The sequence below is a fragment of the Maniola hyperantus genome, chromosome 10 (assembly GCF_902806685.2).
Source record: "Maniola hyperantus chromosome 10, iAphHyp1.2, whole genome shotgun sequence".
Taxonomy (NCBI): Eukaryota; Metazoa; Arthropoda; class Insecta; order Lepidoptera; family Nymphalidae; genus Maniola; species Maniola hyperantus.
The window spans coordinates 5,183,215-5,209,118 of record NC_048545.1 but is presented as its reverse complement, the minus strand read 5'-3'; the positions used below and the strand labels follow the sequence as shown (position 1 = coordinate 5,209,118).

The following is a 25,904-nucleotide window of genomic DNA, read 5'->3' as shown; positions in this document are numbered from 1 at the left end:
AAAATAATTGTACTTTTGACATGAAATTTGACACAAAAGTTACAATGGTCGGTTCGTTTGCCGCATTGAGTGCGTGCGTATCTAATATGCGATCAGCATTAGACATTATTTAGAAGTTTCTAGATTTCATATCCAAAACAAGAATTAACTTTTTCTCCCACTGCGTTATACAAACTTTACAAATAGCTTATACTAATACTTGCATATAGGTAGATATTTTAATTCAAATCAGAGCATTGCCCTGTAATGTAATATAGATTAGGGATTTAAGAATTCTTGCTTTACTCATATAATAAGCTATCCGGTGAATAGTCTCTTTGAATGGCGGCGCTAATTAATCCTAACGTCGAACGAGGTGCCGTTGGAACTTGATCAAAAGAAACCTTCTAATGGTTATTTGAATACGGTGTACCTACCTTGGATCGGGTCCTGTTTTAATGCTTTGAATTTCTGAATAATGTACTACCATAACTACCTACCTCTGTATGTACCTGCCTACCTATATAACACTCGGTAGCATACCTAGGTACCTATAGTATCTATGTCAACATGAATAGACCTTCCTAACGCAGTGGCAATCGCGAATCGCGGTGGTCTTATTTAATTGGTCCTGGGTTAGATTTCTTGGCAGTATACGAATTTATAATTTCTAAATTGTCGTTCGTCTGGTCTAGTGGAGGCTTCGGCGGTGGCTATTTATTACCATCCTAAGGGCGTTTGTGCACTCATCCGTATTCGGTTCGTAAGTATCGAGAATTCTTCGAAGTGATAGTCATACAAATACGTACGTTTTGTATTTTTTGACGAAACCGTAATATCACGAATGAGTGCACAAAGACGTACTTACCACCAAGCCATTTAAAATAATAATTAGGCACACATGACACAACTACCTATATTTTCGTATTAGGCAGCGAAGGTAAGTGCCTGCAAGTAGTAAATCTATAAAAAAAACGTATCCTTATTAGTATTATCTATATAAGGCGAACAGATGTTAACTCCTCGGGCTTTGATCTCTGAGCGATCAAAGAGGTCTTATCAATAGCAATAAATATCGTCATAATTACGATAAGTAACAAGGTATTTAGATTCTAAAGTAATTTTATTGAAATACATTATCTACGTGGCAATTAAGTTGATTTAATTTAATGGATACGTACTTACTTAATGAAATTAATTTTCATTAAGTCTTTTTAAAAAGTAGCACTAGCTAATCAAATAGTCAATTAAAACAACATAATATTCAGCATCCATTTTTATCTTCATTGATCCAGTAGTTACATTTATTTAATATCTTTATTTACCTTATTAAATAGATTAGCCTATAATTAACAATTTACGAAATCTAATTTCATATTTAGGTATTTAATAGTCAAAATTCTACTAGGTATCCAAATTAACTCAATAATAAATTCAATGATTCACGGTGACAAACCGACTCTTTTTACCACATCTATAATACTAATCTAAATCTTTTAATTGTGCTGAATGGTCGTTTATAAAATAACATGCAATCAAATTTAACAGTTAATTTTAGTTTAGTAGCAAATCTTTTATTTAATGCTAATAATAAAAGAATTTTTCGTCCATCGGATAGGTACTTAGGTAGGTACATCATGTTACAGAAACATCAGAGTCCATACAAAAAGGGTCCGACAAAAGAATCTGCAGGACGCATTGTGCGTCGATCATTTATCAGGAACGCTCCACCGCTCGTTCGAAAGCAGATCGCCTGATCAATAATGAACCTAGAGAGATTGGATAACATGAGTAATTAAAATTTTCACCGACTTTACTGAGGGGGGGCAAAAACCCCTACTAATTCTTTGAGGAAATAGTACCTAAGTACATCCATATCCATGCTACCATACTAATATTATAAATGCGAAAATGTGTCTGTCTGTCCGTCTGCTAGCTTTTTACGGCCCAACAGTTTGACCGATTTTGATGAAATTTGGTAGGTACAGAGTGAGCCTACATCCCGGGGAAGGACAGGCTACTTTTTATCCCGTACATTTAAAACGGAGCAACGGATCAATGTGTTTTTTGCATGGATATAAGTAATATAGGTAGTTAAAACCCTGGAGCGTGACATAGGCCACTTTTTATCCCGGAAAATCAAAGATTTCCCAAAGGTTTTAAAAAACTTAATATAGTATATCCACGCGGACGAAGTCACGAGCATCGACTAGTCAGATATAAATTCCGAAAAGAAAATTCTGTAGGAAGTATTTATTAACATTTCAATGGTTTGCATCTTAGAATAGCTTCGCGTATAGAACTTAATTAAATTGACTGTTACAAAAATAGTTTTAGAACCTCTTATCCCATTACTCGTTTCTATGTTTCAGGTCAAGTTACTATCGATTTGGAAGCATTACAGAACCTGTCAGTCACAGTACAGATCAAAACATAACGTCATTTACCTGGGCATAACGTAACACGACGTAGGTAGCCCAAGAAACAGGTCCCAAGTTCGCCAGTTTAACGTGAGCTATAGAGCTAATAGGAATGTGTGATTTTGGTTTATGATTTTGTGTGAACGAAGTTGAGATGGGGGGTCAAGTTGCGGTGGTGCTGGAAGCGTCAATGTCACTTATGTGTTTAACCCGCCGAATGGATGGAGGAAATGATGAATGGAACAGCGCCCGAGCCGTTGCTGAAACGCGGTCGATCTATGAACAACTGCATGGAGTTGCTACAACACCTCATAAATATAATAGTAGTAGCGGATACCCAGCGTGTGCTACTACGCTAAAAACAAACCTTAGGTATGCATTTTGTAGTGGTCTAAACCCATCTTCGCCTTTCTAATGAAATTGTTTTGGGGCACATCGGTTCAGTGGTTTCAAAGTCTGTAACGGACATAGGTAGGTTTTTTTGTGTTTTATAAACTTATTAAGATTATGGAACTCAAAAGACTTAAATTTTGAACATTTTAGTAGAGTTATGGAACACAATATCCGTTAAGATTACCCATAAAAGAATACCTAATGATAAATACCTACTTTTACTTAGGTAATGGAAAATGGGAAATGCGTAACGAAAAATAACCACCGTGATTCCTGTTGGCTTATTTTCAGTGAAATCTATCACACTGGTGCAGTTAGAGGCAATCTAAGCAGACTTGACGTTTAAGAGAACCTGTAAAATGACTTGTTATACAACGGTTACTTTTTTAAGGAAGGAAATCTTTTTCGTGAAACCTTTTAATTATCATTATGTAGATATACATCATTATATAGCATACCTACCTGCCAACTCTGAGAAAAATCGTTGTGTTTATCAAAATTATTCGAATGGGCCGAGTACAAAATCATTTACCAATGGATCTTGTATTCTGACCCCTCAAATAATTTTGATAGATACCTATTTATTAAGTAATACAGTATTTTAATAATTTTAATACTTAATATTGTAAATGCGAAATATTGTCTGTCTAGCTGGCTATTTCACGGCCCATTCATTTAACCAGCTTTGATAAAATTTTGTAACTACAGAGATAACTTGCATCTCGGAGATCATGGACATGGGTTATGGACTTTCTATTCCGGAAAATCAAGGAGTTTCGCATAACATAAATTTTCTATGTACCTACCTACCTACTAATAGAACCAGAACTAATACCTACTTAACATACAACATACTTTTTATTAACTTCGCACATAACTTTAGAACAAGCTACACACACCATCCTTACTGTACCTACTTCAAACATCTTTGTTACCTATTTATTATATTTCTATTGTTTTGGTTTTGATGTAGGTACAATAAAGAATATTTTACTTTTACTTTACTTTACCATCTTGACGCGTCCGAGAGTGAATTCCGAACATAGACTACTTGTTGGCAGGGTAAGTCATAGAGTAATGAATCTCCTTCTAACACTAGTACAGGTAATGGTTGCGGAAGGAATGAGCAGCTCTATACATTCCATGTCTTTAGTCCCGACCCTCCGCGCGCACCAAATTCCAAATTGTTTTTGACTGACAGCTAAATGTAAGTTAGCATTGTTTGAGCGACGCACCGCAGCCTCGCTTACCCGCTCTTTCTATAATAAAATTATTTCTGTTTTAACTTCTACATTACCTACTAACCTATTAGGATATTCCTTTTTTTATAAAGTACTTAGTTACCTTGAATAGACCTTTATTTGTTTCCATATTTGGATCGGTCCAATCATGGCAACTTTTAAAGAAAGTTTTCAATTCATTGAATTCATTGTTTCAGTTAGTTTAGACTGATGGGAGCTTAATGATGAACTGAGAGGTGTTGTACCTTTTAAAAGTTGCATAAAAATGTTGTGTATTAATAGTTTATCATAGGTCGCCTCCATTGGACCACTAGTCAAAGTCGAAGTCCATTGATGGCAACCTAGAGGTCCGATTAAGGCGACCATGGTCCAAAGAAGGCAACTGCTAAAGAAATAATTTTATTGATTTATCTCGAAAAACTGGGATTTATTTTGTTATTCAATACGTTTGTGAATATAAAAAGTTCATTTAAAGTATAACTTGTAAACTGGTTTTATTTTATCTCTCATAGTTTATCAAGTGGCCCAACCTTCCCCTAATATCATTTATTAAATGGTATAACAACATGTATGTATGCCAATTTAATATCAAAGCTACTTGGGTCCCAAGTTCCAACGTCCAAACGACACAGGACTACCTAGTGTGGGTACCATCTAAAAATGTTTGACAAAACTGTTTTGTTAAATAATTTTTTTTCATTTTAAAAACGTCCATCTGAAAAATAGCACGCAATTAGCAGAAGCAACAATGACTAATAAGTATAGTGATTGGCAATCACATTATCTATACAAATCTATTACAAAATGACTATCAAGTAGGTAATGTTTTTCCTAGCTACTATAATAGTAAGGCACGTTTATAATTTATCACAATATTTTAGATATTTAATAAAAATTATTTCATGAGACCTTTCAACTTGTTTCAGGTCACAAACAGCTCACTACGAAGAGAGAATATTCTAGCTGGTGGCAAAAATAAACGTTAAGAATAAAAATGCTTGCTTCATTTACCTAGCTACTCCTTACTGATTAACCTTCAACACAGACATATTTTTATTTATTTTATTTATTTTATATCTAATTAGAACGGCAGTGCCACTTACACTAACTAGATGATTAATAATAAATTTAAATACAAATAAAGGTACAAGAAAAAAGACATAAAATACAAAACGATAAAAGATCAAAGAATTTTGATCAATATGTATATTGTACCATGTCTGTGACCTTCAACCACTTTCAATAATCATAATATCTATATTTAGTTTTAATATTTTTAATTTTTAATTATTTTAAGTAGGTACCTTAATAAAATAACTAAGTAAGCAGCAGGTAAGCGGTAGGGCACTAAAAAATAAGAAACGTGGTTGAAGAATCATCATCGTCATCATCGTACTACGCACGGGTCTCTCCTCTGAATGAGAACGCAATAACTCCGAAAAGCTAGAATAGACCACCGCTCACTGGTTGAAAACTTATCGTACATTTACCTAAAGCCTCAATAGCTCAACGGGTAAAAAAGCGGACGGATATCCGAAAGGTCAGTGGTTCAAACCCCACCCGTTGCACTAGTTGGAGGGGAAAGGGGATTATTAATCATGGTTATGGTTAATATTCTTTAAAAAAAATTATCTACTAAATTAAGTTCTGACTGTGTGAAGGTAGGTCCGAGATTTTAGTTTCCTAATTAAAACCGGGGGTTCGGATTTCGGAACTGAAAGGAAGCTGCTCCTGACCGGCCCCGATTGCGGAGTTTGCTTGACCAAGCCAAAGCCCACCCAGGTAACGCTTTGTTGATGATGATGATGAATACAAACCGGTCAAGTGCGAGTCAGACTCACGCACCGAGTGTTCCGTAGGTACTACTTACAGCCGACATTTTTTCGACATTTTGCACGATAGAATTCAAAAACTATGACGCATAAAAATAAATAAAAATCTGTTTTAGAATGAACAGGTAAAGCCCTTTCATATGGTACCCTACTTGGTATAGTACCTAATCTTATTTTGAAAGTAGAAAATACTAATTATTATTTAATAATAGGTAGGTACATTTTAATTTTTTTTTTGTGATGTAACTTGCAATCAAATTCACGGTTTTCGGATTTATTCCTTTACTTGTGCTATAAGACCTAAGTACCTACCTACTTTTCATGATTCTAAGTCAACGGGAAGTAGGTACCCTATAGGTTTTCTTGACAGACACGACGGACAGCGAGACAGGCAGACAGATAACAAAGTGATCCTATAAGGGTTCCTTTTTTCCTTTTGAGGTACGGATCACTAAAAACCGTGTAACTAAATGGATGAAAAATAAATATTGAAAGTATCTAATGGTTAGGTACAGTTTTATTAGATAACATAACATGTTGTCTAGGTATGTTCAGTATTAGACGGGTGTCGAAAGGGCAAGTTCAGTTTGACAAGGGGCGACAGGTTGACTAATGATCCAGCGCCTAGTATTTTTGATGCGACATTGTTTGGAATTAGGAAACTGGTGAAATTTAATTTGGAAAAACACATAACCAACGGTTATTGACACTTTCGAGTAACCTTCGTTGATTTTTGAAAATCATGGCATTAGTTTCTCACTTGGTGGTAAATGATGAGGTATCACTACCTACCCATGTAGGTAGGTATACTAAGTAATATCATAAAGAGTCAAAGTTTGTAAGTTTGTTTGTATTAAGTAATCTCTGAAACTTCTGAATCGATTTTGAAAATTCTTCCTCCGGTAGAAAGCTACATTATTCCTGAGTGATAAGGCTATAGTTTATTTTCAGAAAAATTAGAGATCCCTGCAAAAATTATAATAAGCTACCCTTGCAAAACCGGGGCGGTTCGCTAGTCTTATCATAAATGGAAAAGTGTGTTTTTTGGTTTATCCTTCAATCACCCCACATAGAAGTAAGTACCTAACGGATTGACGTGATTTTTTGCACGGATACAGTTTTAGACCTGGAGAGTGACATAAAGCTATTTAAATTTAAATCTCGAAAAACCAAGAATTCCCATGGGATTTTTGAAAACCTAAATCCACGTGGATTAACTAGTGGGGTCTATGGTCCTATAGGTATAGGTAGTACCTACTATGTATTTTTCTTCGACTACAGACTTACCAGCTTTCGGCAGGTGAGCGCCATCTATGGTACGTGAAGAATTCAGAAAGTTTTCTGATCGTAGTTAGCAAATTTAACACCAGGATTAGGGTGGCGCCACAAGCTGTTATTTCAAGGATGATATTGGCTCCACAGGTGCACACTGTACACTGCACGTGCAACGCGCGACGATTTGGTGAAGGAGTAAAATGAAATAAAATATGTCGAAAAAACTTTTTTTTTTCTTTTTCTAGACATTAAAATCTACCGTAAATGCTGCAACTTTGCCTGGGATTTTCAAGTTTTTTGGTTTGTATCTCTGAACCTATTTTTTTCTATTAATGAGCTTTAGAAGGAAAATAGATCTTAAGTAGGTACCTATATACCTTGCCAGATAGGACCCAAATCTTTTTAATTCATGCATTTTTTTTAAATTACTTACAAGCACTCAGTCATACCTAAGCAAATATATTGTAGGTTAAAGACTCAACTTTGCCTAGAAGGATATCTCAATAAGTAAATAAAATGCAGATCTTTTCACTTTTTTCCGTATGCATGAGACACCGCGCTTATCTCCGGCAGGAGATTTTTTTCACAGCTAATAGGCAATGTTGTAGAGATGGTATTATATTACCAGAAACATTCCATACAAAAATATGGTTACACCAGGGTTGAGCCAAAAAATATGGATTAAAAAAAACTTTTAATCTCTTTTCAAACAATGTTATGAGTAGATATTCTAATCTACTTAGGTACCTACTTGTTTTGAAGACAAAATAAAATTAAACTTTGAATAAAATTAAATAAAATAAAACAAAAACACATTTAATTACAAAGGTGACAGTACAACAGAACGACTGCACCAAAAATTTCTTTTTTTGTGTTCGTTATTATCAGGACAAGGTTTGTATAAAATAACTTTTTTGGAAAATCCACGGGAAAAGACAGTTGCCGTGGATTTTCCACTGCGGCTTTCGGATGCGGATGAAGTCGTGGGCAACAGCTAGTTTTCTACAAAAACTAAAACAAAAACACAATTATTTTTATCGATACCTAGGTATAAAGGAAAAAAGATGCATTTATCTTATAAATAGGTATTGTGTTCTAACCGTTGTATGAATGAGTGTGACAATTACTTACCTAAACTATAGTGGTTACTATGAAGATGGTGGCAACCAAGCGAGATGGCTCGATTGCATTTTGTCTATGAGTGGTAGGTAGGTAGGTACCTACTTACCTATAGCATATTGCACGCAAGTGAGAGTTTTTTACAGTGTTCCTTAATAGGACTGGGTTCTTATTGGGTGCAAGTAGGTACATCATGAGCATTGTTTCTGTGAAACTCGTTAAATAAAAATAGGTACTTTGGTAAATAGGTTTGGTTTAAATTAAACCATGTCATAAGCTCTGATAGCCTAGTGGTTAGGGCGTCCGCCTACTAATCGGAGGTCGGGGGTTCCGTCCCGGGCACGAACCTCTAACTTTACGGAGTTATGTGCGTTTCAAGTAGGTAGGTACCTACCTAATTAAATATCACTTGCTTTAACGGTAAAGGAAAACATCGCGAGGAAACCTGCATGCCTGAGAGTTCTCCATAATGTTCTCAAAGATGTCGAAGTCTACCAATGCGCACTTGACCAGCATGGTAAGTATAGGCTATGGCCAAAAACCCTTTTCACTCTGAGAGGAGACCCGTGGCTCTGTAAGTATGTAGTGAGCCGGCGATGGGTCGATCATGATGATGATGATGAAACAATCTGCAGTCAAAAGTCAACTGATATCCAATAAAAATAAGGGTTGGTTTAGTTAAGTTTTTTGTTAATTTTTGGGGTGGCAAACCTTGTTGGCCCTCGGTGCAAAACCTTGTACCTGTAGGTAGGTAGGTAAGTATGTAATTACCTACCTACCTATCTAAATTATTATTTTAATAGGTAGGTATACCCTGTAAATACCTACCTGATTGATCAAATCACGTAGGTAGGTATTTACCTATTAGAAAAATCTATGTCGATAATTATTATAATTTGTTATTATTCTTTCAAAGTTTTCCGCTATAAAGTTGCGAAGTTCAAACATTCGCACCCCCCTTTCCCCAACTCACCTCGTCCAATCATGTGGCCACGATTCACGCAAAGGGCCGCCTCTACCGGCACTGCAATACGCATGCTTCCGTTGCAGCGCAATGACAATGCACCATCTGTCCTACTCACTCCTATAACAAACTGGACTGTGTGACAAGAATAGAAATAATATTTTCCACCACAATCGCATGCAAATTTTTATTCAATTGCAAATTAAGTGTTGATTTAAGTAATTATGTGTTAGCATGTAAAATTGAGAATATATAGGTAGGTATTCAAATAAGTACATGTACCTATTGCAGGGGTCACGATTGTTGCTTAGAATAATAATAATTCGTATGAGCTGATTTCAGTAATGACTAGGTAGCCTATTTAAGAGGGCTCAGGACGGAGCTTTCTTCATACAAACGTAGGAGGGTAATTACGACATTATTTGATATTGTACGCTCAAAACTAAGTATTATATCGATTTATCTCGTCATTATCTAGGTTTATTGATATATGAAACATCGAAAATAATATTGATTTTAAAGTTACGAGTCTCAAGAGATTCATATTTTAACACTAAATTTATGACAACTTTGGGCGTAAATAAGTAAGATTAGGAGTATGAAAATTCTAAAGAAATTTAACATTAGACATAGTTTATTTATTCATTAGTTGAAATAACTTTACTTTGCAAACATAAACTCAGTAGTTCTTTCTCAAAAATACTTTTCCTAAACCTTTGATTTCGGTGAAAATCATCGTGCCTCTCACCTTTCTCATACAATGTCAAGTGAAAAGCAAATAGGTTTGGTCGAGCGTCCTGCGTCACCTTAATTTAAATAGCTGACTAGGTACATAATTTGATAGAAACAACAATTTTTTTTTTTCAAAAGATCATGAAGTAAAACGAAGAGTAGGTAACGGGCTTTACCTACTACCTACCTATATCTAATGTAGGTAGGTATGTTTTTACGTGGTTTTATAATTAATACATTTACTTAGGTACCTACTTAACTGAGTAAGTAGGGGATGGTTGCTATGATTGGACCACTTCACTTCACGGCTTAAAAATAATTAAACTTTAATCTGACGCGTTTGGAACCCTCGTACCTAAACCTACCTAGCTTTAGTTTTAAGTTCGCGTAAAAATTATCGCTTACAAATCCAACAACCGACAATCAAAAAGTGATTTTTTTATTACCTACCTATTTTGAATAAATTATTTGATTTGATTTGAAACCTTTTCTTTAATAGTTGCCTTCTTTGGACCATGGTCGCCTTGATTGGACCTTTAGGTTGACATCAGTGCACTCCAACAAATTCGACTAATGGTCCAATGGGGGCGACCCATGATAAACTATTATTATCTATTAATTAATAATATTAATTTATCATGGGTTGCCTCCATATTTCCTTTTACAAGTTGCATAAAAATGTTGTGTATAGGTATTATTTTACTTGCTGAAAGCGGAGGCTTGCTGGGCCCATATTATGTAAGTACCTAGGTAAGAATACTTTAACGTTAAAGTTAAAATACTATAATTAATTTAAACTATAAAAACATAATGTATATTACAATCTAATTAATAATTTAAACTAAAACTAAAACCTTAAAAAATATAACATTATAACAAAAATATATTATTAAAAGGAGTCCCTTTAGGCAAGGTTCCGAAGATACTGGCAGCGTTCCCCCTTTGGATAGCTAGGCTAATTCTTTGTCCGAGGTAGCTGCCAGCTCTAAGGTCTACTGTGATATCGACTAACCTTTTTCCTAGGTAAGTAGGTATCTAATTGAAATATCCCATAATTAGGTACAAGTCCAGGTGATTCAAGATAAGTAAAGAGAAATTAGATTTTGAATCTTGGCATCCAAATCTAAACTTAGACACGTTGCAATGATCCGGGTAGGTGCTTAACTACCTATACTATACTAGTTATTTATGTCTCATCTATACCTACCTCCAAGATGAAAAAGTGCAAAATAGGTACGGTGTTTTGTGAATGAGAAATTTCCTTTTAGATCAAAAATCTTAATGGCTGTCCTTCTGTGGGTCCTAAGGATCAATCCTACCGAAGGAAATACGCTCGCTTCGCTTGCGTTTTTATTTGCTACTTCATGATGCCCGCGATTTCATTTGCGTAATTCAGGCTTTTTTAAATCCCGTGAGAATTCTTTGATTGTCCGGGATGAAAAGTAACTTCTGTCTGCTTCCAGGATGCAAGCAACCTTTGTATCTTCTGTCAAAGTTGGTTAAGGGCATGGGTCGTGAAAACAGACTGACGAAAAGACATACCTACAGACGCACTTTCGCATGTATCATATTAGTAATTATGGATTAATTAATTTCAACCTATTTTAAAAAGTATTATCGCTGAGCTCGTTTTAATTTCGCTTTCAAAAACCTTTTTTCTGTCGGCTAAACCAAAAATATTGCACTCGCTACGCTTGCACTCCTGTCTTCTTATAGATTTTCTCATTATGAAATGGGAATATAAAATTTTAGTGATAAGGAACCTCATCAACTCAGGCTACAAATATTTTCATGAGAGGGTTCGATTAAAAAATTTGGCTCTGATAAAGCCCTCCACCGAAATCAACTCCTGGTTACGGCCTTGAGTACCTACCTATTACATAATATTTGTTTTTAAGTTAGGTTTACGAAGAACTCGGTTTATCTTTTAAATCATCCTCCAAATCTGCGCGATCAAAACGACTGCGAAGCGGGAACATCAGCCACGCGGTATCGCTTCCCATGATGCACACCTACGCGATTACTACAGTCGCGTAGGCGTACATGTAGGTTTAGATTCGCGTCGTGGACGCTCCCGCATCTTGTCCCGCATCCCGCGTTCATGACGCGCAGATGTGGCCGTAGCTTTAACGAGACAAGTAGGTAGTAAGAATTTTGACTAACACTTAATGGTATCTTACAAGCAAGTAAATCCCAATAGGTATAAAAAGACCATTTTAATAATAAAATGCCTATGACAAATACAAATGTATAGTAAGAAAAAACCCATTAGAATCTTCAGATTCATCTTAACTCCTATACGACAAAAACCGGCCTATAAGAAAAAACACCATCATAATTAAATACCAATAAACGATTTTAAAATCAACAAATAACTTCTCTCTCTAACTTATTGGATTGGAAAAGGAGGTGTTTACCACCCCAGGTCATAAATTTCGACTTCCAAGCCAAGTCGCCGTTTGAGTTATGTGTAGAAACATGTGCGTGTTTGTCATGAGGTTTATTAAGTTGTAATAAATTTTATGCCCAGGGGACTGAGGTGTCTAGGGGCTGAGGTGAGACGTAACTTTATGTTTTCTTGCTTGGACAGTTATTTATAGAGTTTTTTTCATTCGATCATGTATTTATTAGATAGGCATCTCAGTTCCTATGGGGGTAAATTCTTGAAATGCTGCTCAAAGAATGTTGAAAATATCAAGACCTCTGTAGGTATACCTAACATAAACTCCTAGTTCATAATATCACAGGAGCAACTTTGGTAGATATGGACTTACACTGGTGGAGCATTTTTGTTTTGTTTTTGGGGTACAAGACTTGCCGAAGAAATCAAAACTATGTAGGTATACCTAGATACATCTTAGAACCGCGGTCTTCACATTTTGCAAACGAATTTCCACTTGAGTCCCCGTCTATGTCGAGTGGCGTTTCAGATTTCAGCCCGCTTTCTTACCATTTACCTTTTTTTAAGAATATTTTATATACCTACTTAACTGAACCCTCTAATTCTTGAATGAGAATAATAGATAGATACCTAATATTGAAAAACCCAAGTGACACCTTGTAAAAAATCACTAAAACTAGAAGTTTTTACCTATTGAAAAAGTTCTGCCTAGTAGAGTAGGCAAGGAGGTTTATCACGGTGAATCCTATGTATAGTCCCTACTTGCTAACTTCAATCAGATCTCGTAGTAAGTAGTAGAAAATATGTAGGGACGTAGCGCAAAGGAAACTTATGAAAAAATCAGTGGAGATGGCAACGGTTGAAGGAGGCCTTTCTTTGCCAAAGGGCATAAGAGCCTAGCGGTCTCGACAGTAATGAGAATAACGACGACCGTGTCCGCGGTCTACGGGCTACGGCTCGTACCTACCTACTTTGTAAGGTGCACTCTACACCACATTTTTTACTTTTTTTAAAAGAATATTCCTCGTGTTAATCATAACTAATATTCCCCTTTCCTCTCCAACTAAGCGTAAAGCTTGTGCTAAGAGTAGGTAGGTACGATAATATAGTTCAACGGGTGGGGTTTGAACCGCCGACCTTTCGGAATTCACCGTTGCGCTATCGAGGCTCTATGGGATATAAATTATATTATAGTCCAGTCAAAATAGATTACAATAATTCGCATAGGGCTAAAAAGGTACGAATGTTGAGAACACCAATATCTATAAATGAATTGTGAAAAGTCCCCGACGATCCCCTAATTTGGAAAAAAAATAAGGTCAAAGTTCACAAAAATGGATTTTCGCATTTTCAAAAATTAAAGTCGTCGAGGGTAACAGGTGGAAGGAATTTAGAATACATAATATCTACATAAAATTATAAATATGTACCTAACAATAATTAATTAAATTATTATTAAAATTATTAATTTAAATAAGTACAACCAAAATGACTAAGCATTCTTTCGAACCCTGCTGTTTTCCTATTGAATTTCGTTACAAAAATAAAACACAATTTAGTGTAGCTTTTACCATCAAGCTTATGACTCTTGGAGCGCTTATAAGTCAGTAGCTTGTTATTAATTTAAATCATCAGTCAGTAGTGTAGAATGGTAATTAACACATAATTATGATCATTTTCAACTGTAGGGAGTATGAGATGAACGTTTGTCATTAGACGCTCGGAGTGGCACTGCGAAACAAGTTTGAAATATTGAATTGAAAGTGTGTCATATAAAAAAGGTAGGTATTGATATATGACCTTTTAAATATATTTCAATTCAAGTAGCTTTTACTCAATATGGTTTTTCTCAAGCTATTTAAACTTCGGTGTGTTCAACCAAATCTGCTAAGAATTCAAAATGTTGCCTCTACAGACCAGGGTAAAAAATCTGTCTGCCACTAAGTAGGTAGTAGACCCGTAAGTAGGTAGACCCGTCGATTAAGTTTAATTTAGAGAAGTCGTGCACCCGAATTATTCAGAGTTTATATACCTAACGCTTTAAACTAGGTAAGTAAGTAAATCTATTATATATTCTGTGACTAAACTAACTTGAAAGAATGGCACACGCAAACTAAATTGATTATTTGGTAACGTGAACATAGACATGACATAAGCACATTATTTAGGTAGGCTTCGAACCGTAAGTAGTTGCTAACCACGAGCTTGAATCTCGATTGCAAAGCTAATTTATTAAGGGCGATGGAGATCAGCTCAGGGTATTTATTATCTACAGTTTATAAGATCAAAACAGCACAACGAATTGCTATAAGTATAAGCTGAAGTGGCAATGCGCGAGGCAGGTACCTAGCTTTTTTATTTCTATAAATAGCGAGCAGACGAGCATGCGGGTCACGTGACAGGTTAAGTGATTATCGCCACCCATGAACATTTGCAGCACCAAAGGAACTGCCAATGCATTCCTGGCTTTTCAGGAATTTGTTAATAGAATGATCCCATGTTTAAACCTAATGGGAACACCGCCGAAGAGAGTTGGTTGCACATTTTGCATGTGCTTGGTAAAAAATTGACACAACGACGGGCGATCGAAGTACTAGACATCCAGGTGGTGAGGGCGAAATAAGATTCAGTGATCGAAATCACGATATGAGTTCATATTTGTATGCAGTGAGTCAAAAACGTCCAGATTAAAAGAAAAATATTTTCATCAGAATAGAATAGAATAGAATACTTAATTCTTTATTTGCATAATGTGGTACATAAGATGTTAAATCTAAGAAACAGTCCAGCATATTAGCCATGTTGGCGTAAAAATATAGTTAACAGTTTAGATTATTGAGTGTGACTAAATATTGGACTAGAAGTGTACGGGAAGGTTGCTATGATTGGACCACACAACAACTATTAAAACAAAAATATTATAGGTTTTCGAGATAAACCGATAAAACTGTTTCGTTAACAGTTAGGTACTTTTTTTGTGGTCGCCTTGACTGGACTGGACCTTGAAAGTTGCCAACAATGGACTTCGACAAATTTGACTGGTGGTCTAAAGAAAGTGACCCATAAACTATTATAATTAATAGTAAGTACACAACATTTTTAGGCAACTTTTAAAAGGTACAATTCTCAATTCAGCGTGTTTATCTTGTTTTTATAAAAGAGATGGTCACATAAAAATGTTGGTTCCAACTTCTCATTCATGATGCAGCAGGGGTATTAGGTATTCCTAAGCTAAGGCTTGGAATTTCATGAACTCTAGACAGTGAATTGATGTTGTAAATAGCAAATATAAATACTCCACAAGTTCTAACTTCTACCAAGTTCTTCATTAAACTCAGAGTCTCAACTTCTCAAACCTGATGCTGCAGGATACTTCACCACTACGTCATGTGGATGCACGAACTGTTTATTGAAAGTATAAAGAACAAACTTTGTCATTCATTAAGTTCCTAGTCCCAACTGAAACAACAAAAAATAAATGAAACTTTCATTATAAGTTGCCATGATTGGACCGGTCCAAAGGTGGAAACAAATAATGGTCCATTCAAGGCACAGGAAGTCAGGGGACAGCACTAGTGATACAAAGACATGGTTTGTGGAAACCACATCTACGTTTCTAGGCTGAACAGTTTATCAGCTTGTCAGTTGGTTGAGATCTTACTAAATACATAATATTATCACTAGTTGTAGCCCCCAACTTCTTCAACATCAAAGGTCTAATCTCTGTCAACGTGGAATTTGTACCTAAATATTGTTTTCCCGTGGAACTGAAATACTTTTCCGAGATAAAGTTGAATTCCATTTATTTCTGTGTCAAAATCGTCACGAACGGTGCAACGGTTAATCCGTGAAATGATAATAATCAGAAAACAGGGAGACAGACCACCATCAACCCATTACCAACCCAGTAAGTACCTACTGAGCATGGGTTTCCTTTTAATATGAAAAGAGTTTAGGCACATAGCCCAACACGTTCGTCAAGTGCGAATTGACAGCTACTTCACAGTTCACTCACCTTTGAAAACATTGTGGAGAATTACCAGGCATGATGCAGGTTTCCTTGAAATATTTTTCTTCGCCGTTAAAGCAAATGATATATTTTAATAGTCTAAAAGACACTATAGTTATGAAAATTAGAGGTGCGTGTCAGGGTCGAACACCGGGCCACCGATTAAAAAATTATGGATAAGGCTAACTGTCGACCGTAAAGATGTATGCTGCAGTACGCTAAAAGCGGAAAGTTTTTGACCAATGTGTTTACTCCTTGTGACGTAATATGGCGCAGAGACGTGGATCCTCCGAAAATGTAATCTACACCAGCACCAAGTTACACAGAGGGTGATGAAAAGAGCAAGTTAAATTAAGTTTTTAGATAGATCTTAGATAGGGTCCCTAACTCCCTAATCTGGAGATAAGGACGAGAACATTCTTACATCGCTCAAAGAGTGACGGCCCTTAAGAAGTGGATGTACCTATGTAGTTGTATGTAAGTGCGCAAATTATAACGATTACATCTTCATACTGATTAAGAAACCGACCAAACTATCGGCCGATAAAAAGTTTGTGGTCTGCGGGGACTCTTAGTCCTGCTGTGGACTGCAGCAAGCTGTAAATGTTGATGGTAATAATGGATAATACGAATAAGTGGATATGGATGTTAGCACTGCCTAAAATATCAATAGATATCTACTTATTTATCTATAGATAGGTACCTAATCAATTTACGAATGAGAATATTTGATTGTAGAGCTACTTTTAATACTACTGCATAATCCTTCATATTGTCTTTAGGGTGCATAAAAATAGGAATTTGTTCGTGTTATTTATTCTGAGTAGCGGTTGGCAATTTTTATGCTTCTCTCCTGTCATGTTCCGTCACTGATGCATGGAGTGTGTCCGTCCGTTTGGACTTAGATTAAACTTTTGTTGGACGTTTTAATACAGTTTTAATGGATTCGCCTTTTAAATTGTTATGCAAAGGTGTATTTAAGTGTCCCTTATTTTTAGCTTTGGTCTTATATTCAAAGAGAGAGGTATAAATAAAAAATAATAATAATTATGTAGAATTGTAGAAGGTACCTAGATATTATAATATGCCTGTTAATGATTTTGTTGTTGACCACCTGTTTTGAATAAGTAAATTTAATACTAAGTACACTTGCAAAAAGGTACCTACTTATCTTACAGTATTTTAATAAAATCTACTATACATATAAATATCTTACTTACCAACAAAAAAATTGTATCCTCTTAGGTACCGAATAGGAATACCTAGTTAGGTATCTACTTTTTTCTAATTTCATAAAAAAGTTTTCAATAATATGACGAGTAGGTAGGTACCTACCTACCTACCTACTTTGTTGGCACTTCAAGTCATCCTGTGTTTTTAAATAACAGTTTTGAATACCTACATCAAAATGAACTACCAAATTCATCAAATCGCATAATCTCGATCACAGAACAGACTGCCAACAGAAGTGAAAACGTTTTAAAACTATGAAATAAGTAACAAAGATTTTTTCTGATTTTCATATTGATTGTAACTATTACTTTAGTTTTTATACATCTATCGGCATTCCTAGCGCTTTTGAACATGAGCATGTCGGTGACGCGACCTTGGAGTTTGTACCCATCTCAAAATCCCAAAATCGCCCAATGCCCTAAATAGTTTTCACTTTAATAAAAATTAAACCAATAACACTGCTACCAAACTATAACAGACTATTCAGTATAGAAACGCTGTAATTACGTAGCTCATAAGCGGAGCGGGAGCGGTAGCGGGCACGTGTCCAGGTGCGCCCCGCCCCACCCCGCCCGCTTCGCTCGCCTCACCTCGAAACGCTGCACTCGACGCCCGATCGCCGGGAAATCATCAACGGTTTTCCGCCGCGCGAGCACGTACGTCGCGTCGTACAAGTTTCGGAACGACGTTGATCTCGTCCGTCTTGCGTCTTTGAACACGATTTTTAAAAAAGTTTCTCAATCTGTGTGCAGTGAACATTAAGAATTTATTTGTTTTGTGGGATGTTTGTGATTTTTGTGTTTCTCAAAAGTTTTGTTGACACTTATACTTATTGGAGTAAGTATTTTTCTTTTCGCGCTTCCTAATCGTATTTACGCAAAAATAAAATAAAATCCTGCCCTATACCTACTTACTTAATTATATTCTCTGACACTCAAGGGAGATTTTTATCACTGTAATAAGCAAAAAATAAAAGACAATGTACAAAAATAAGCTTGACTAAAAAAAGCCTTCCGAGTTCTGACCTAACCTTGAAGCAATTTACGCACTTACGAGAAAATATTCCTCATACCTACTTATTTGTTGAAAAAAATATAAACATTTCATACTAATGTTTTACTGTTAAAAGATCCTATGAACCTACCTTGATCTAGTTAGGTAGGTATAGTTTCTTGTGTGTATACATATTATTTCCACGTCAAAATAAAACGTTTTATTCTATTACGACATTATAGGAAGTATTAGGTATTATTAGCCTGTATAATAGACACTTCTAATAGAATCAAAGCGTGACGGAGTTAATCTTCTGAGATGCAGTGGATTTGAATGTCCATTTCGAGAGCTTAAAAGTTTATGATAGTCCAAGAGCTTTTCGTATCAAAGAGAGGTGTGATACTTTACAATTAGTTTTAATAGTTCTTTAGCAAAATGAGTTAATAGGTGTTATTTATAAACAACTAGCTGATGCCCGCGACTTCGTACGCGTGGATTTAGGTTTTTAAAATCCCGTGGGAACTCTTTGATTTTTCGGGATAAAAAGTAGCCTATATGTCCTTCCCCGGGATGCAAGCTATCTCTGTAATAAATTTCGTCAAAATCGGTTGAACGGATGGGCCGTGAAAAGCTAGCAGAAAGACAGACAGACACACTTTCGCTTAAGTATAATACTTTTACTACTAGGTACTTTTACTTAGGTATAATATTAGTATGGATTTTCACTGTTTAACTTAATGAAAACTTGGATTAGGTATTGGTTAACCTTGGTTAAGGTAGTTGTTAGTAGGTAGGTAGTAGGTTTCTTTTCACTGAGGGAATAGGGTAGAAGCTAGCAATTTTAGGTAGGTACCTAGTAGGTACCTATTGTTAAAAAGTAGGCAGGTAGGTACTCTTAAGTACTAAACAGAGACTTTTAACAATAATTGCTCTGAAAATGTTTAAGAAATTAGTAGAATCTATTGTAATAGCTCTAGTACGTATAGGTATTTCATTGAATGTTTACTTAGTTTATTTATCTAAATACATATGTATAAACATTCTGCAAAATTATCACATAATAGGTACATATAGGCTGATATAGCTGGTGATAAGTTATTATTAAGTGACGAATAAGCCTAAACTTTTCTTATGTTTTAATCTTTTAATGCACAGAAAATTATTCTAAGCTGCTTTACTTGTCTGATGAAATATAATGTGGTAAAAATATGATGCTGTTTTCCTTTAATGTTTAGAAATAGGTGCCATTTCAAGTTTTCACAGTATGAAAATAAGATAGACCGTAAAAATTGAATTATGATTGACAAGCTAAGTAATATAATGAAAAATCTACAGTGGCGAGATAGAGACTAATATAACAAATACCTAAATAGGTATCATAGTAAAAATAATAAAAATATTAACTTTAGAAACAAAACTATTATTCCTCAAAACTTCATCAAAGGATGTCGAGGTTAAAGCACGGGGAACAAATAAATAAAACACAAAAAAACATTGAAATCGTTCGGGCCATTTAATGTGGACCGGACGGGAGTGACAAAAATTCTACACTGAAATAAACTAACCACATGTTGTCTGGATGTCACAAGAATAAGGGGATTAGCTACACAGCATTAGATAATGTAGGTATAGGTATATTATTGAAATATAATTTACTTAAAAGAACTGAAAGAAGCAGTTAAAAAGATTTTGCTTTATATACTTAATCTAGATAATGCTAGTTATCTGTGTTATCTTTAAGAGCTTATACATATCATAATATGTAGCGAACGTTTAGCTATAGGTAATTTTAGAAATCACATACTATACCTTTGTATATTGATCGATCATTATCATCATCATATTGGCTCTACATAAGCCTTTGTGGATCCTGGCCTTCTCCACAATTTTAATTTTTTCCTTATTCTTTACTTTTTATTTTTTACTTGTTTGTCTATCTTCTATCTTCTTAGGTCATCTTCCACACATTCCTATTTATATCGTTTTATGTATTAATTAATACTTATCTATTTGTTAATATTATGTAAAGCACTCTCATACAGAAAATTTTGGCATGATATAACTTTTTACTCCTTCAGTATTATGTTCAGAGTAGATATAATATAAGAGATCTTTAAGCATAGTCTAGGAATGTTGACTAGTATTTAATTATTAATTTCAAGGGATGTATACCTATTAGAGATGCAGGAAGGGAATTGTAATGACTTTTACCATTATTCATAAACTCCTATCAAGTAAATATTTCAAAACAATAATTTTACAATAAGTACTAATGTGTGTTTAATGGGCTTAATTATTTCATTTACAATTTTGGCACAAAATAAAATAATCAAATTGAATTGCTTCAGGAACGTATCAAATAATGGATGGTATCAATTTATTATAGAGCTCAGCTTGCTGTATCAAAAATTATCCAACAAATCCCATAAATCTGCGATAAAAACAACTTTTCAGTGCGAAAACAGAAATTATGCAGCGTGAAAAATCGTCTGAATGCACAAAATTGCGACGAAATTCACACATTTGTCATTCGTTTCGCATACGACAAATAATTCGGATACACAATGACTGCTAATTTGCTCATAAAGATGTATGCACCGCGCCTCGTACATAAATCCGGCGAAGTCAGATTCGGCCTACCGCTTACACCCATAAACCTCTGTGGACACTTTTATAGCCCGACCACGTGTACGCTGAGATTTTTTCCTCACTTGACATGTGCACTCCGGTTTAGAATGTCGTGTATTAATTTATTGTTTTGTAATAGACCCCCTGTTGAAACTATTGTGACTAATTGTGCAACATTTTTGATAATGCATTTTGTCTACTGTTCATAATTACCGACGGACTTTCGTTTTCTAGAGAAAATTGGCAGTGAGCGGAGAATGGCAATAGAATTGAAAACTTAAAACTATGAAATAAGTATTCGATTTTCAAATCTGTAGGTAGCATACAAAATTAAAATTGTATAATTTGTTAATTAAAGTCATTACCATTCGTTTAGTTTTTACACTCATCGGCACTCCAAGCACTATTAACATTAGCATGTCGGTGACACGACGTTAAGCTTTTACCTATCCCGAAAAGAAATTTTTGCTTCAAATATCAACAGCGCTTACTTGTTAATACTTAGACGACGACGATGATGATGATGGATTCCTTTTATTTTATCGTGGAATTCAGGGCTGAAGTAGAACTTGTTTACCGTGTCCCTATCTTTGGCTGCTGCCTTGACATGGTTTTTTAAGGTCTCCTTAGCTTCAAAGGACCTCCTCCAGGTGTTAGTTGGTCGACCAGCTCTCCTTCGACCGCCATATACCTACTCAGATAAATACTAAGATACTTGTACCTAATTTAATTAATTGATACATCCTACTATTGATCGTACTTCGTATCTACTATCAGCTGTCTCGTGATTTTAATTTTCCAATTGACATGGATCACGGTTACAGTATTAGTTATTACAATCTGGTTTTTAGTTCTGATACACGATCCGTATAAAACACATTCGTCACCAGTAACAAGGCGTCCTACTTGACCAACTAATGTGTTTCATTCTATCACAGGTCCATCAATCAAGCCCCACTCTACGAGGACAATTGAGACAGGCCGCGAACATCTGTAGCACTTAACATGTCCAACTAGACTATTCAATGTCCATCTAAGAATGACAATCCCGGAGTAAACTTCAGAACAGAGGTAGAAATAAATCTGTTATCAATGAACGACCTAAATTACAACGCAGGAATGAGTTCCTACCAATTCGTGAACTCCCTGGCGTCCTGCTATGGGAACCAAGTTCCTGGACGCACGGGTACGCCTGTTGAACAGTCAGGGCATCCTGGATTACCAACGCCTGGAGCGGACTATTACAATCCAAATGCCAGCGCATCATATCCAAACACTTGTTATTCACCACCCCAAGTTGGCCACCATTACCCTCAACATCCATATGCGACACCAGCAGCCGGGGCTCATATGCAGCCGCAAACAATGATTGATTACACACAGCTACATCCACAAAGATTGGGTACGACAGCGAGCCATGTGCACCAACATTCAAATCCGAGCCCTGGAGCACTGTCTCCGAATCTTATGTCGACGCCACCAAGTCAGGCTACGAGTGCTAGTTGTAAATTCGCCGACTCAACCTCCACAACAGGAATAGCATCACCACAGGACCTTTCTACATCATCAGGCCCTGGTAGAACATCACCAGGTTTTGGAAATGTTGGCAATACAGCTGGCACTACGAGTACTAAGCTTGGTTTGACTACACCAATTGCTTCCCCGGTGGAGCACAAAGCGAACATAAACCAAAATATCTCGAGCCCTGCATCTAGTACATCTAGCAATGAAAGCAATGAAGCAAACAACTCTAGTACAAGTAATACAAAGAACGCAAAATCTTCTGGCAGTACGCAAGCGAATCCTCCGCAGATTTACCCTTGGATGAAACGAGTTCACCTAGGCCAAAGTGAGTAATAATTTTAGTAATTTTAATTCTTATCGGTATAATCAATTACTGCTGAGTAGGTGTCAAGTTGATAGCACCTACAATCTACATCTCCAAAAATTATATTGATAAAATATAAAAGTTAGTTTCACACTTTTTATGAGTGGCGTGAAATCGTAAATGGGTCTGTGCTTCCTTTTCGAATTGACATGACCACGCCTTCATTAAACCAACATTTCCTTCTAACAAGAAACTATTCATCAATTAGATGCCAAAGTGGAGACAAAATAAATTATATATCTATCTGTTTATAAAACATTAGTATGCATTAATGTTGGATCAATATGGCGGTCTGATGGATGATGTCCATAATAAGGCATAATGGTTTCGTTGGCGGGCGCTTACAACTAAACAGCCGAAGATTTTTTTTGATGGGGAAAGCGCATCGTCACTGTGACGTGTGATTTTACGGGTCCTTCTGGTATTAAGCATGAATTAGATTATTTGATTTTAATCTCTTTTAAATTTAATCTTACTCGTTTAATATTTTAAACAAGCTGACCGAGCCCGGTTTCGCTCGGTGGAATTTTTGATAATCCTTTCTATAGGTACGTCATTGAGAAAATCTACTTGTAAAATTTCAAGATTCTATAGATGCAGCGGTTTACTATGCTGAGCGTTAATATTTAGTCAGTTTGATTATTCTTTTAACATAGGCCACAGACCACTTGTTGAAATAAACAGGCCTAAAAAAAGTTTTTTTTTAATTTGTAATAACTATAAAAACAAACAGTTTGAATTAAATTAATGTAGATTGTAGGATATTGCGAAATACGGTTTTAGGTCACGCGACAGAATTAATGGCTTAATTCACGTTTCTGAATATAAGCACTAAATAAACTAATATTAATTTACTACGTAATGAACATGGTAGTTAGATAGTTCTATAATAATATATTAGGTACCTAGGTCGTGATATTTAAGTAAACATCCATTATTACTTGCAAATATGTTATTTTAATTTTTTTTTAATTGATATAACGTCGCGCAATAGGTTGGCTAGGCAACATTAGTCCATAAGTATAGATAAGTACATAGGAATCGAACTTTGCCATTGAATTTGCTGTAATTTTTACTTACAAATAATTTTTATGTTGTTTTTTGTAGACAAGTTTTTTTCACAACGAAACACTATCTTTTTACATGGAAGCAGAAATGAACCTCCCTGACGACCTCCCTGGCACAGTGGTAAGCGCTATGGTCTTATTAGTGGGAGGTCCCGGGTTCGATTCCTGGCAGGGATTTGGAATTTTATAATTTCTAAATTTCTGGTCTGGTCTGGTGGGAGGCTTCGGCCGTGGCTAGTTACCATCCTACCGGCAAGGCCGCCAAACGATTTAGCGTTCCGGTACGATGCCGTGTAGAAACCAAAGGGGCATGGGTTTATTAACAACTGCCATACCCCTTGCAGGTTAGCCCGCTTCCATCTTAGACTGCATCGTCACTTACCACCAGGTGAGACTGCAGTCAAGGACTCACTTGTATTTGAATTAAAAAAAAACCTAATACATTTCCTAATCGCTTACAGTTCTCAAAGAATAGTTTTGTAGATTCTACTAAGATTTTCAAAAGGATTTATTATAATGGCACTGAATCGTCACCTTGCAACCTCTCCACATGTTCTGTGCCATACGCATTTTAGTCCAATTTAATGTAGACGTCTCAAGATAAAGACAACAAGCACAGATGTTAGCGGTTCCTGGTATTATAATATTGGTTTCTCATAATCTCACCGACCTTGCCAAGGTTTCCACTAATTGAGATTTAATAAATTATACCAAGTACTTATTTCATAATGAATACAGATTTAAACCTCAACAGGTTGGTAGAGTTATAATTTTGAAAAATACTTGGGCTTCAAACTGTTTATTTAAATTCATGCTCTCTAGATTTTTTAATGGCATTCGAATTGGTCCACATCTGGATATAGGGATTTCCACAATCCACGGATTTGTGCACCAGCCACCACCTTGTGAAGGGTCAATAAAATATAATCAACTAGATGATGCCCGCGACTTCGTCCGCGTGGATTTAGGTTTTTGAAAATCCCGTGGGAACTCTTTAATTTTTCGGGATAAAAAGTAGCCTATGTCCTTCCCCGGGATGCAAGCTATCTCTGTATCAAATTTCGTCAAAATCGGTTGAACGGTTGAGCCGTGAAGAGCTAGCAGACAGACAGAAAGACACACTTTCGCATTTATAATATTTGTATGGATATGGATTTGTATTGGATAGTTTGACTTATTTGATTTTTGTTTTACAGAGTCTAAGAGTAGAGATTAGAGTTAAAATTTGAGTAGTATTATTAGTTCAATGATAATAAAAGCAAAATTAACCACTCAATGTACCTACCTAATTAAAATGTGTGAAACAGGTTTCGTGAAAAAACGCTTTTAATGAGGTCTAGAAAAGATTTTTATCAAATACACCTTCGCTCGACATTATTTGACATTCATTCTCTCAAAGGTTAAAAGTTTTTTAAACTTATATTTTATTTTACTTTAGATAAAAGCTAAAATATACGCTATCACCGCTTAGGTCTTGGCCCAGTTATTGGCTTTACCATACCTACACAAATAACGCAAAACGACCTAACCCACAAGCTTTCAGCTTGTATTAGGCAACTTCTCAACGAGCTCTCAGGAAAAGAATAATACAGACAGTAGGCATATGTATCGGTCGGCCTATCATACAAAATGAAGAAAAAAAACAAAGTCAAAAACTATTAAAAACCATAACAAAAATTGATTTGGAAGTGGATAATATATTCTGATAGTGTTTATTAAAGAGTTTTGCA

General features: G+C 35.7%; 1 protein-coding gene across 1 annotated transcript in view; it reads left to right on the top strand.

Annotated features, from left to right (window-relative positions):
• Positions 1-18,217: 18,217 nt before the first annotated feature.
• LOC117985899 (homeotic protein Sex combs reduced-like) overlaps positions 18,218-25,904 on the top strand; it is a 45,613-nt gene continuing 37,926 nt past the window's right edge. The window contains exons 1-2 of the mRNA XM_069501596.1: positions 18,218-18,435; positions 22,158-23,068. Coding sequence (XP_069357697.1) covers positions 22,312-23,068 — 757 coding nt within the window. The 5' untranslated portion in view covers positions 18,218-18,435; positions 22,158-22,311. The remainder of the gene's footprint in view (positions 18,436-22,157; positions 23,069-25,904) is intronic.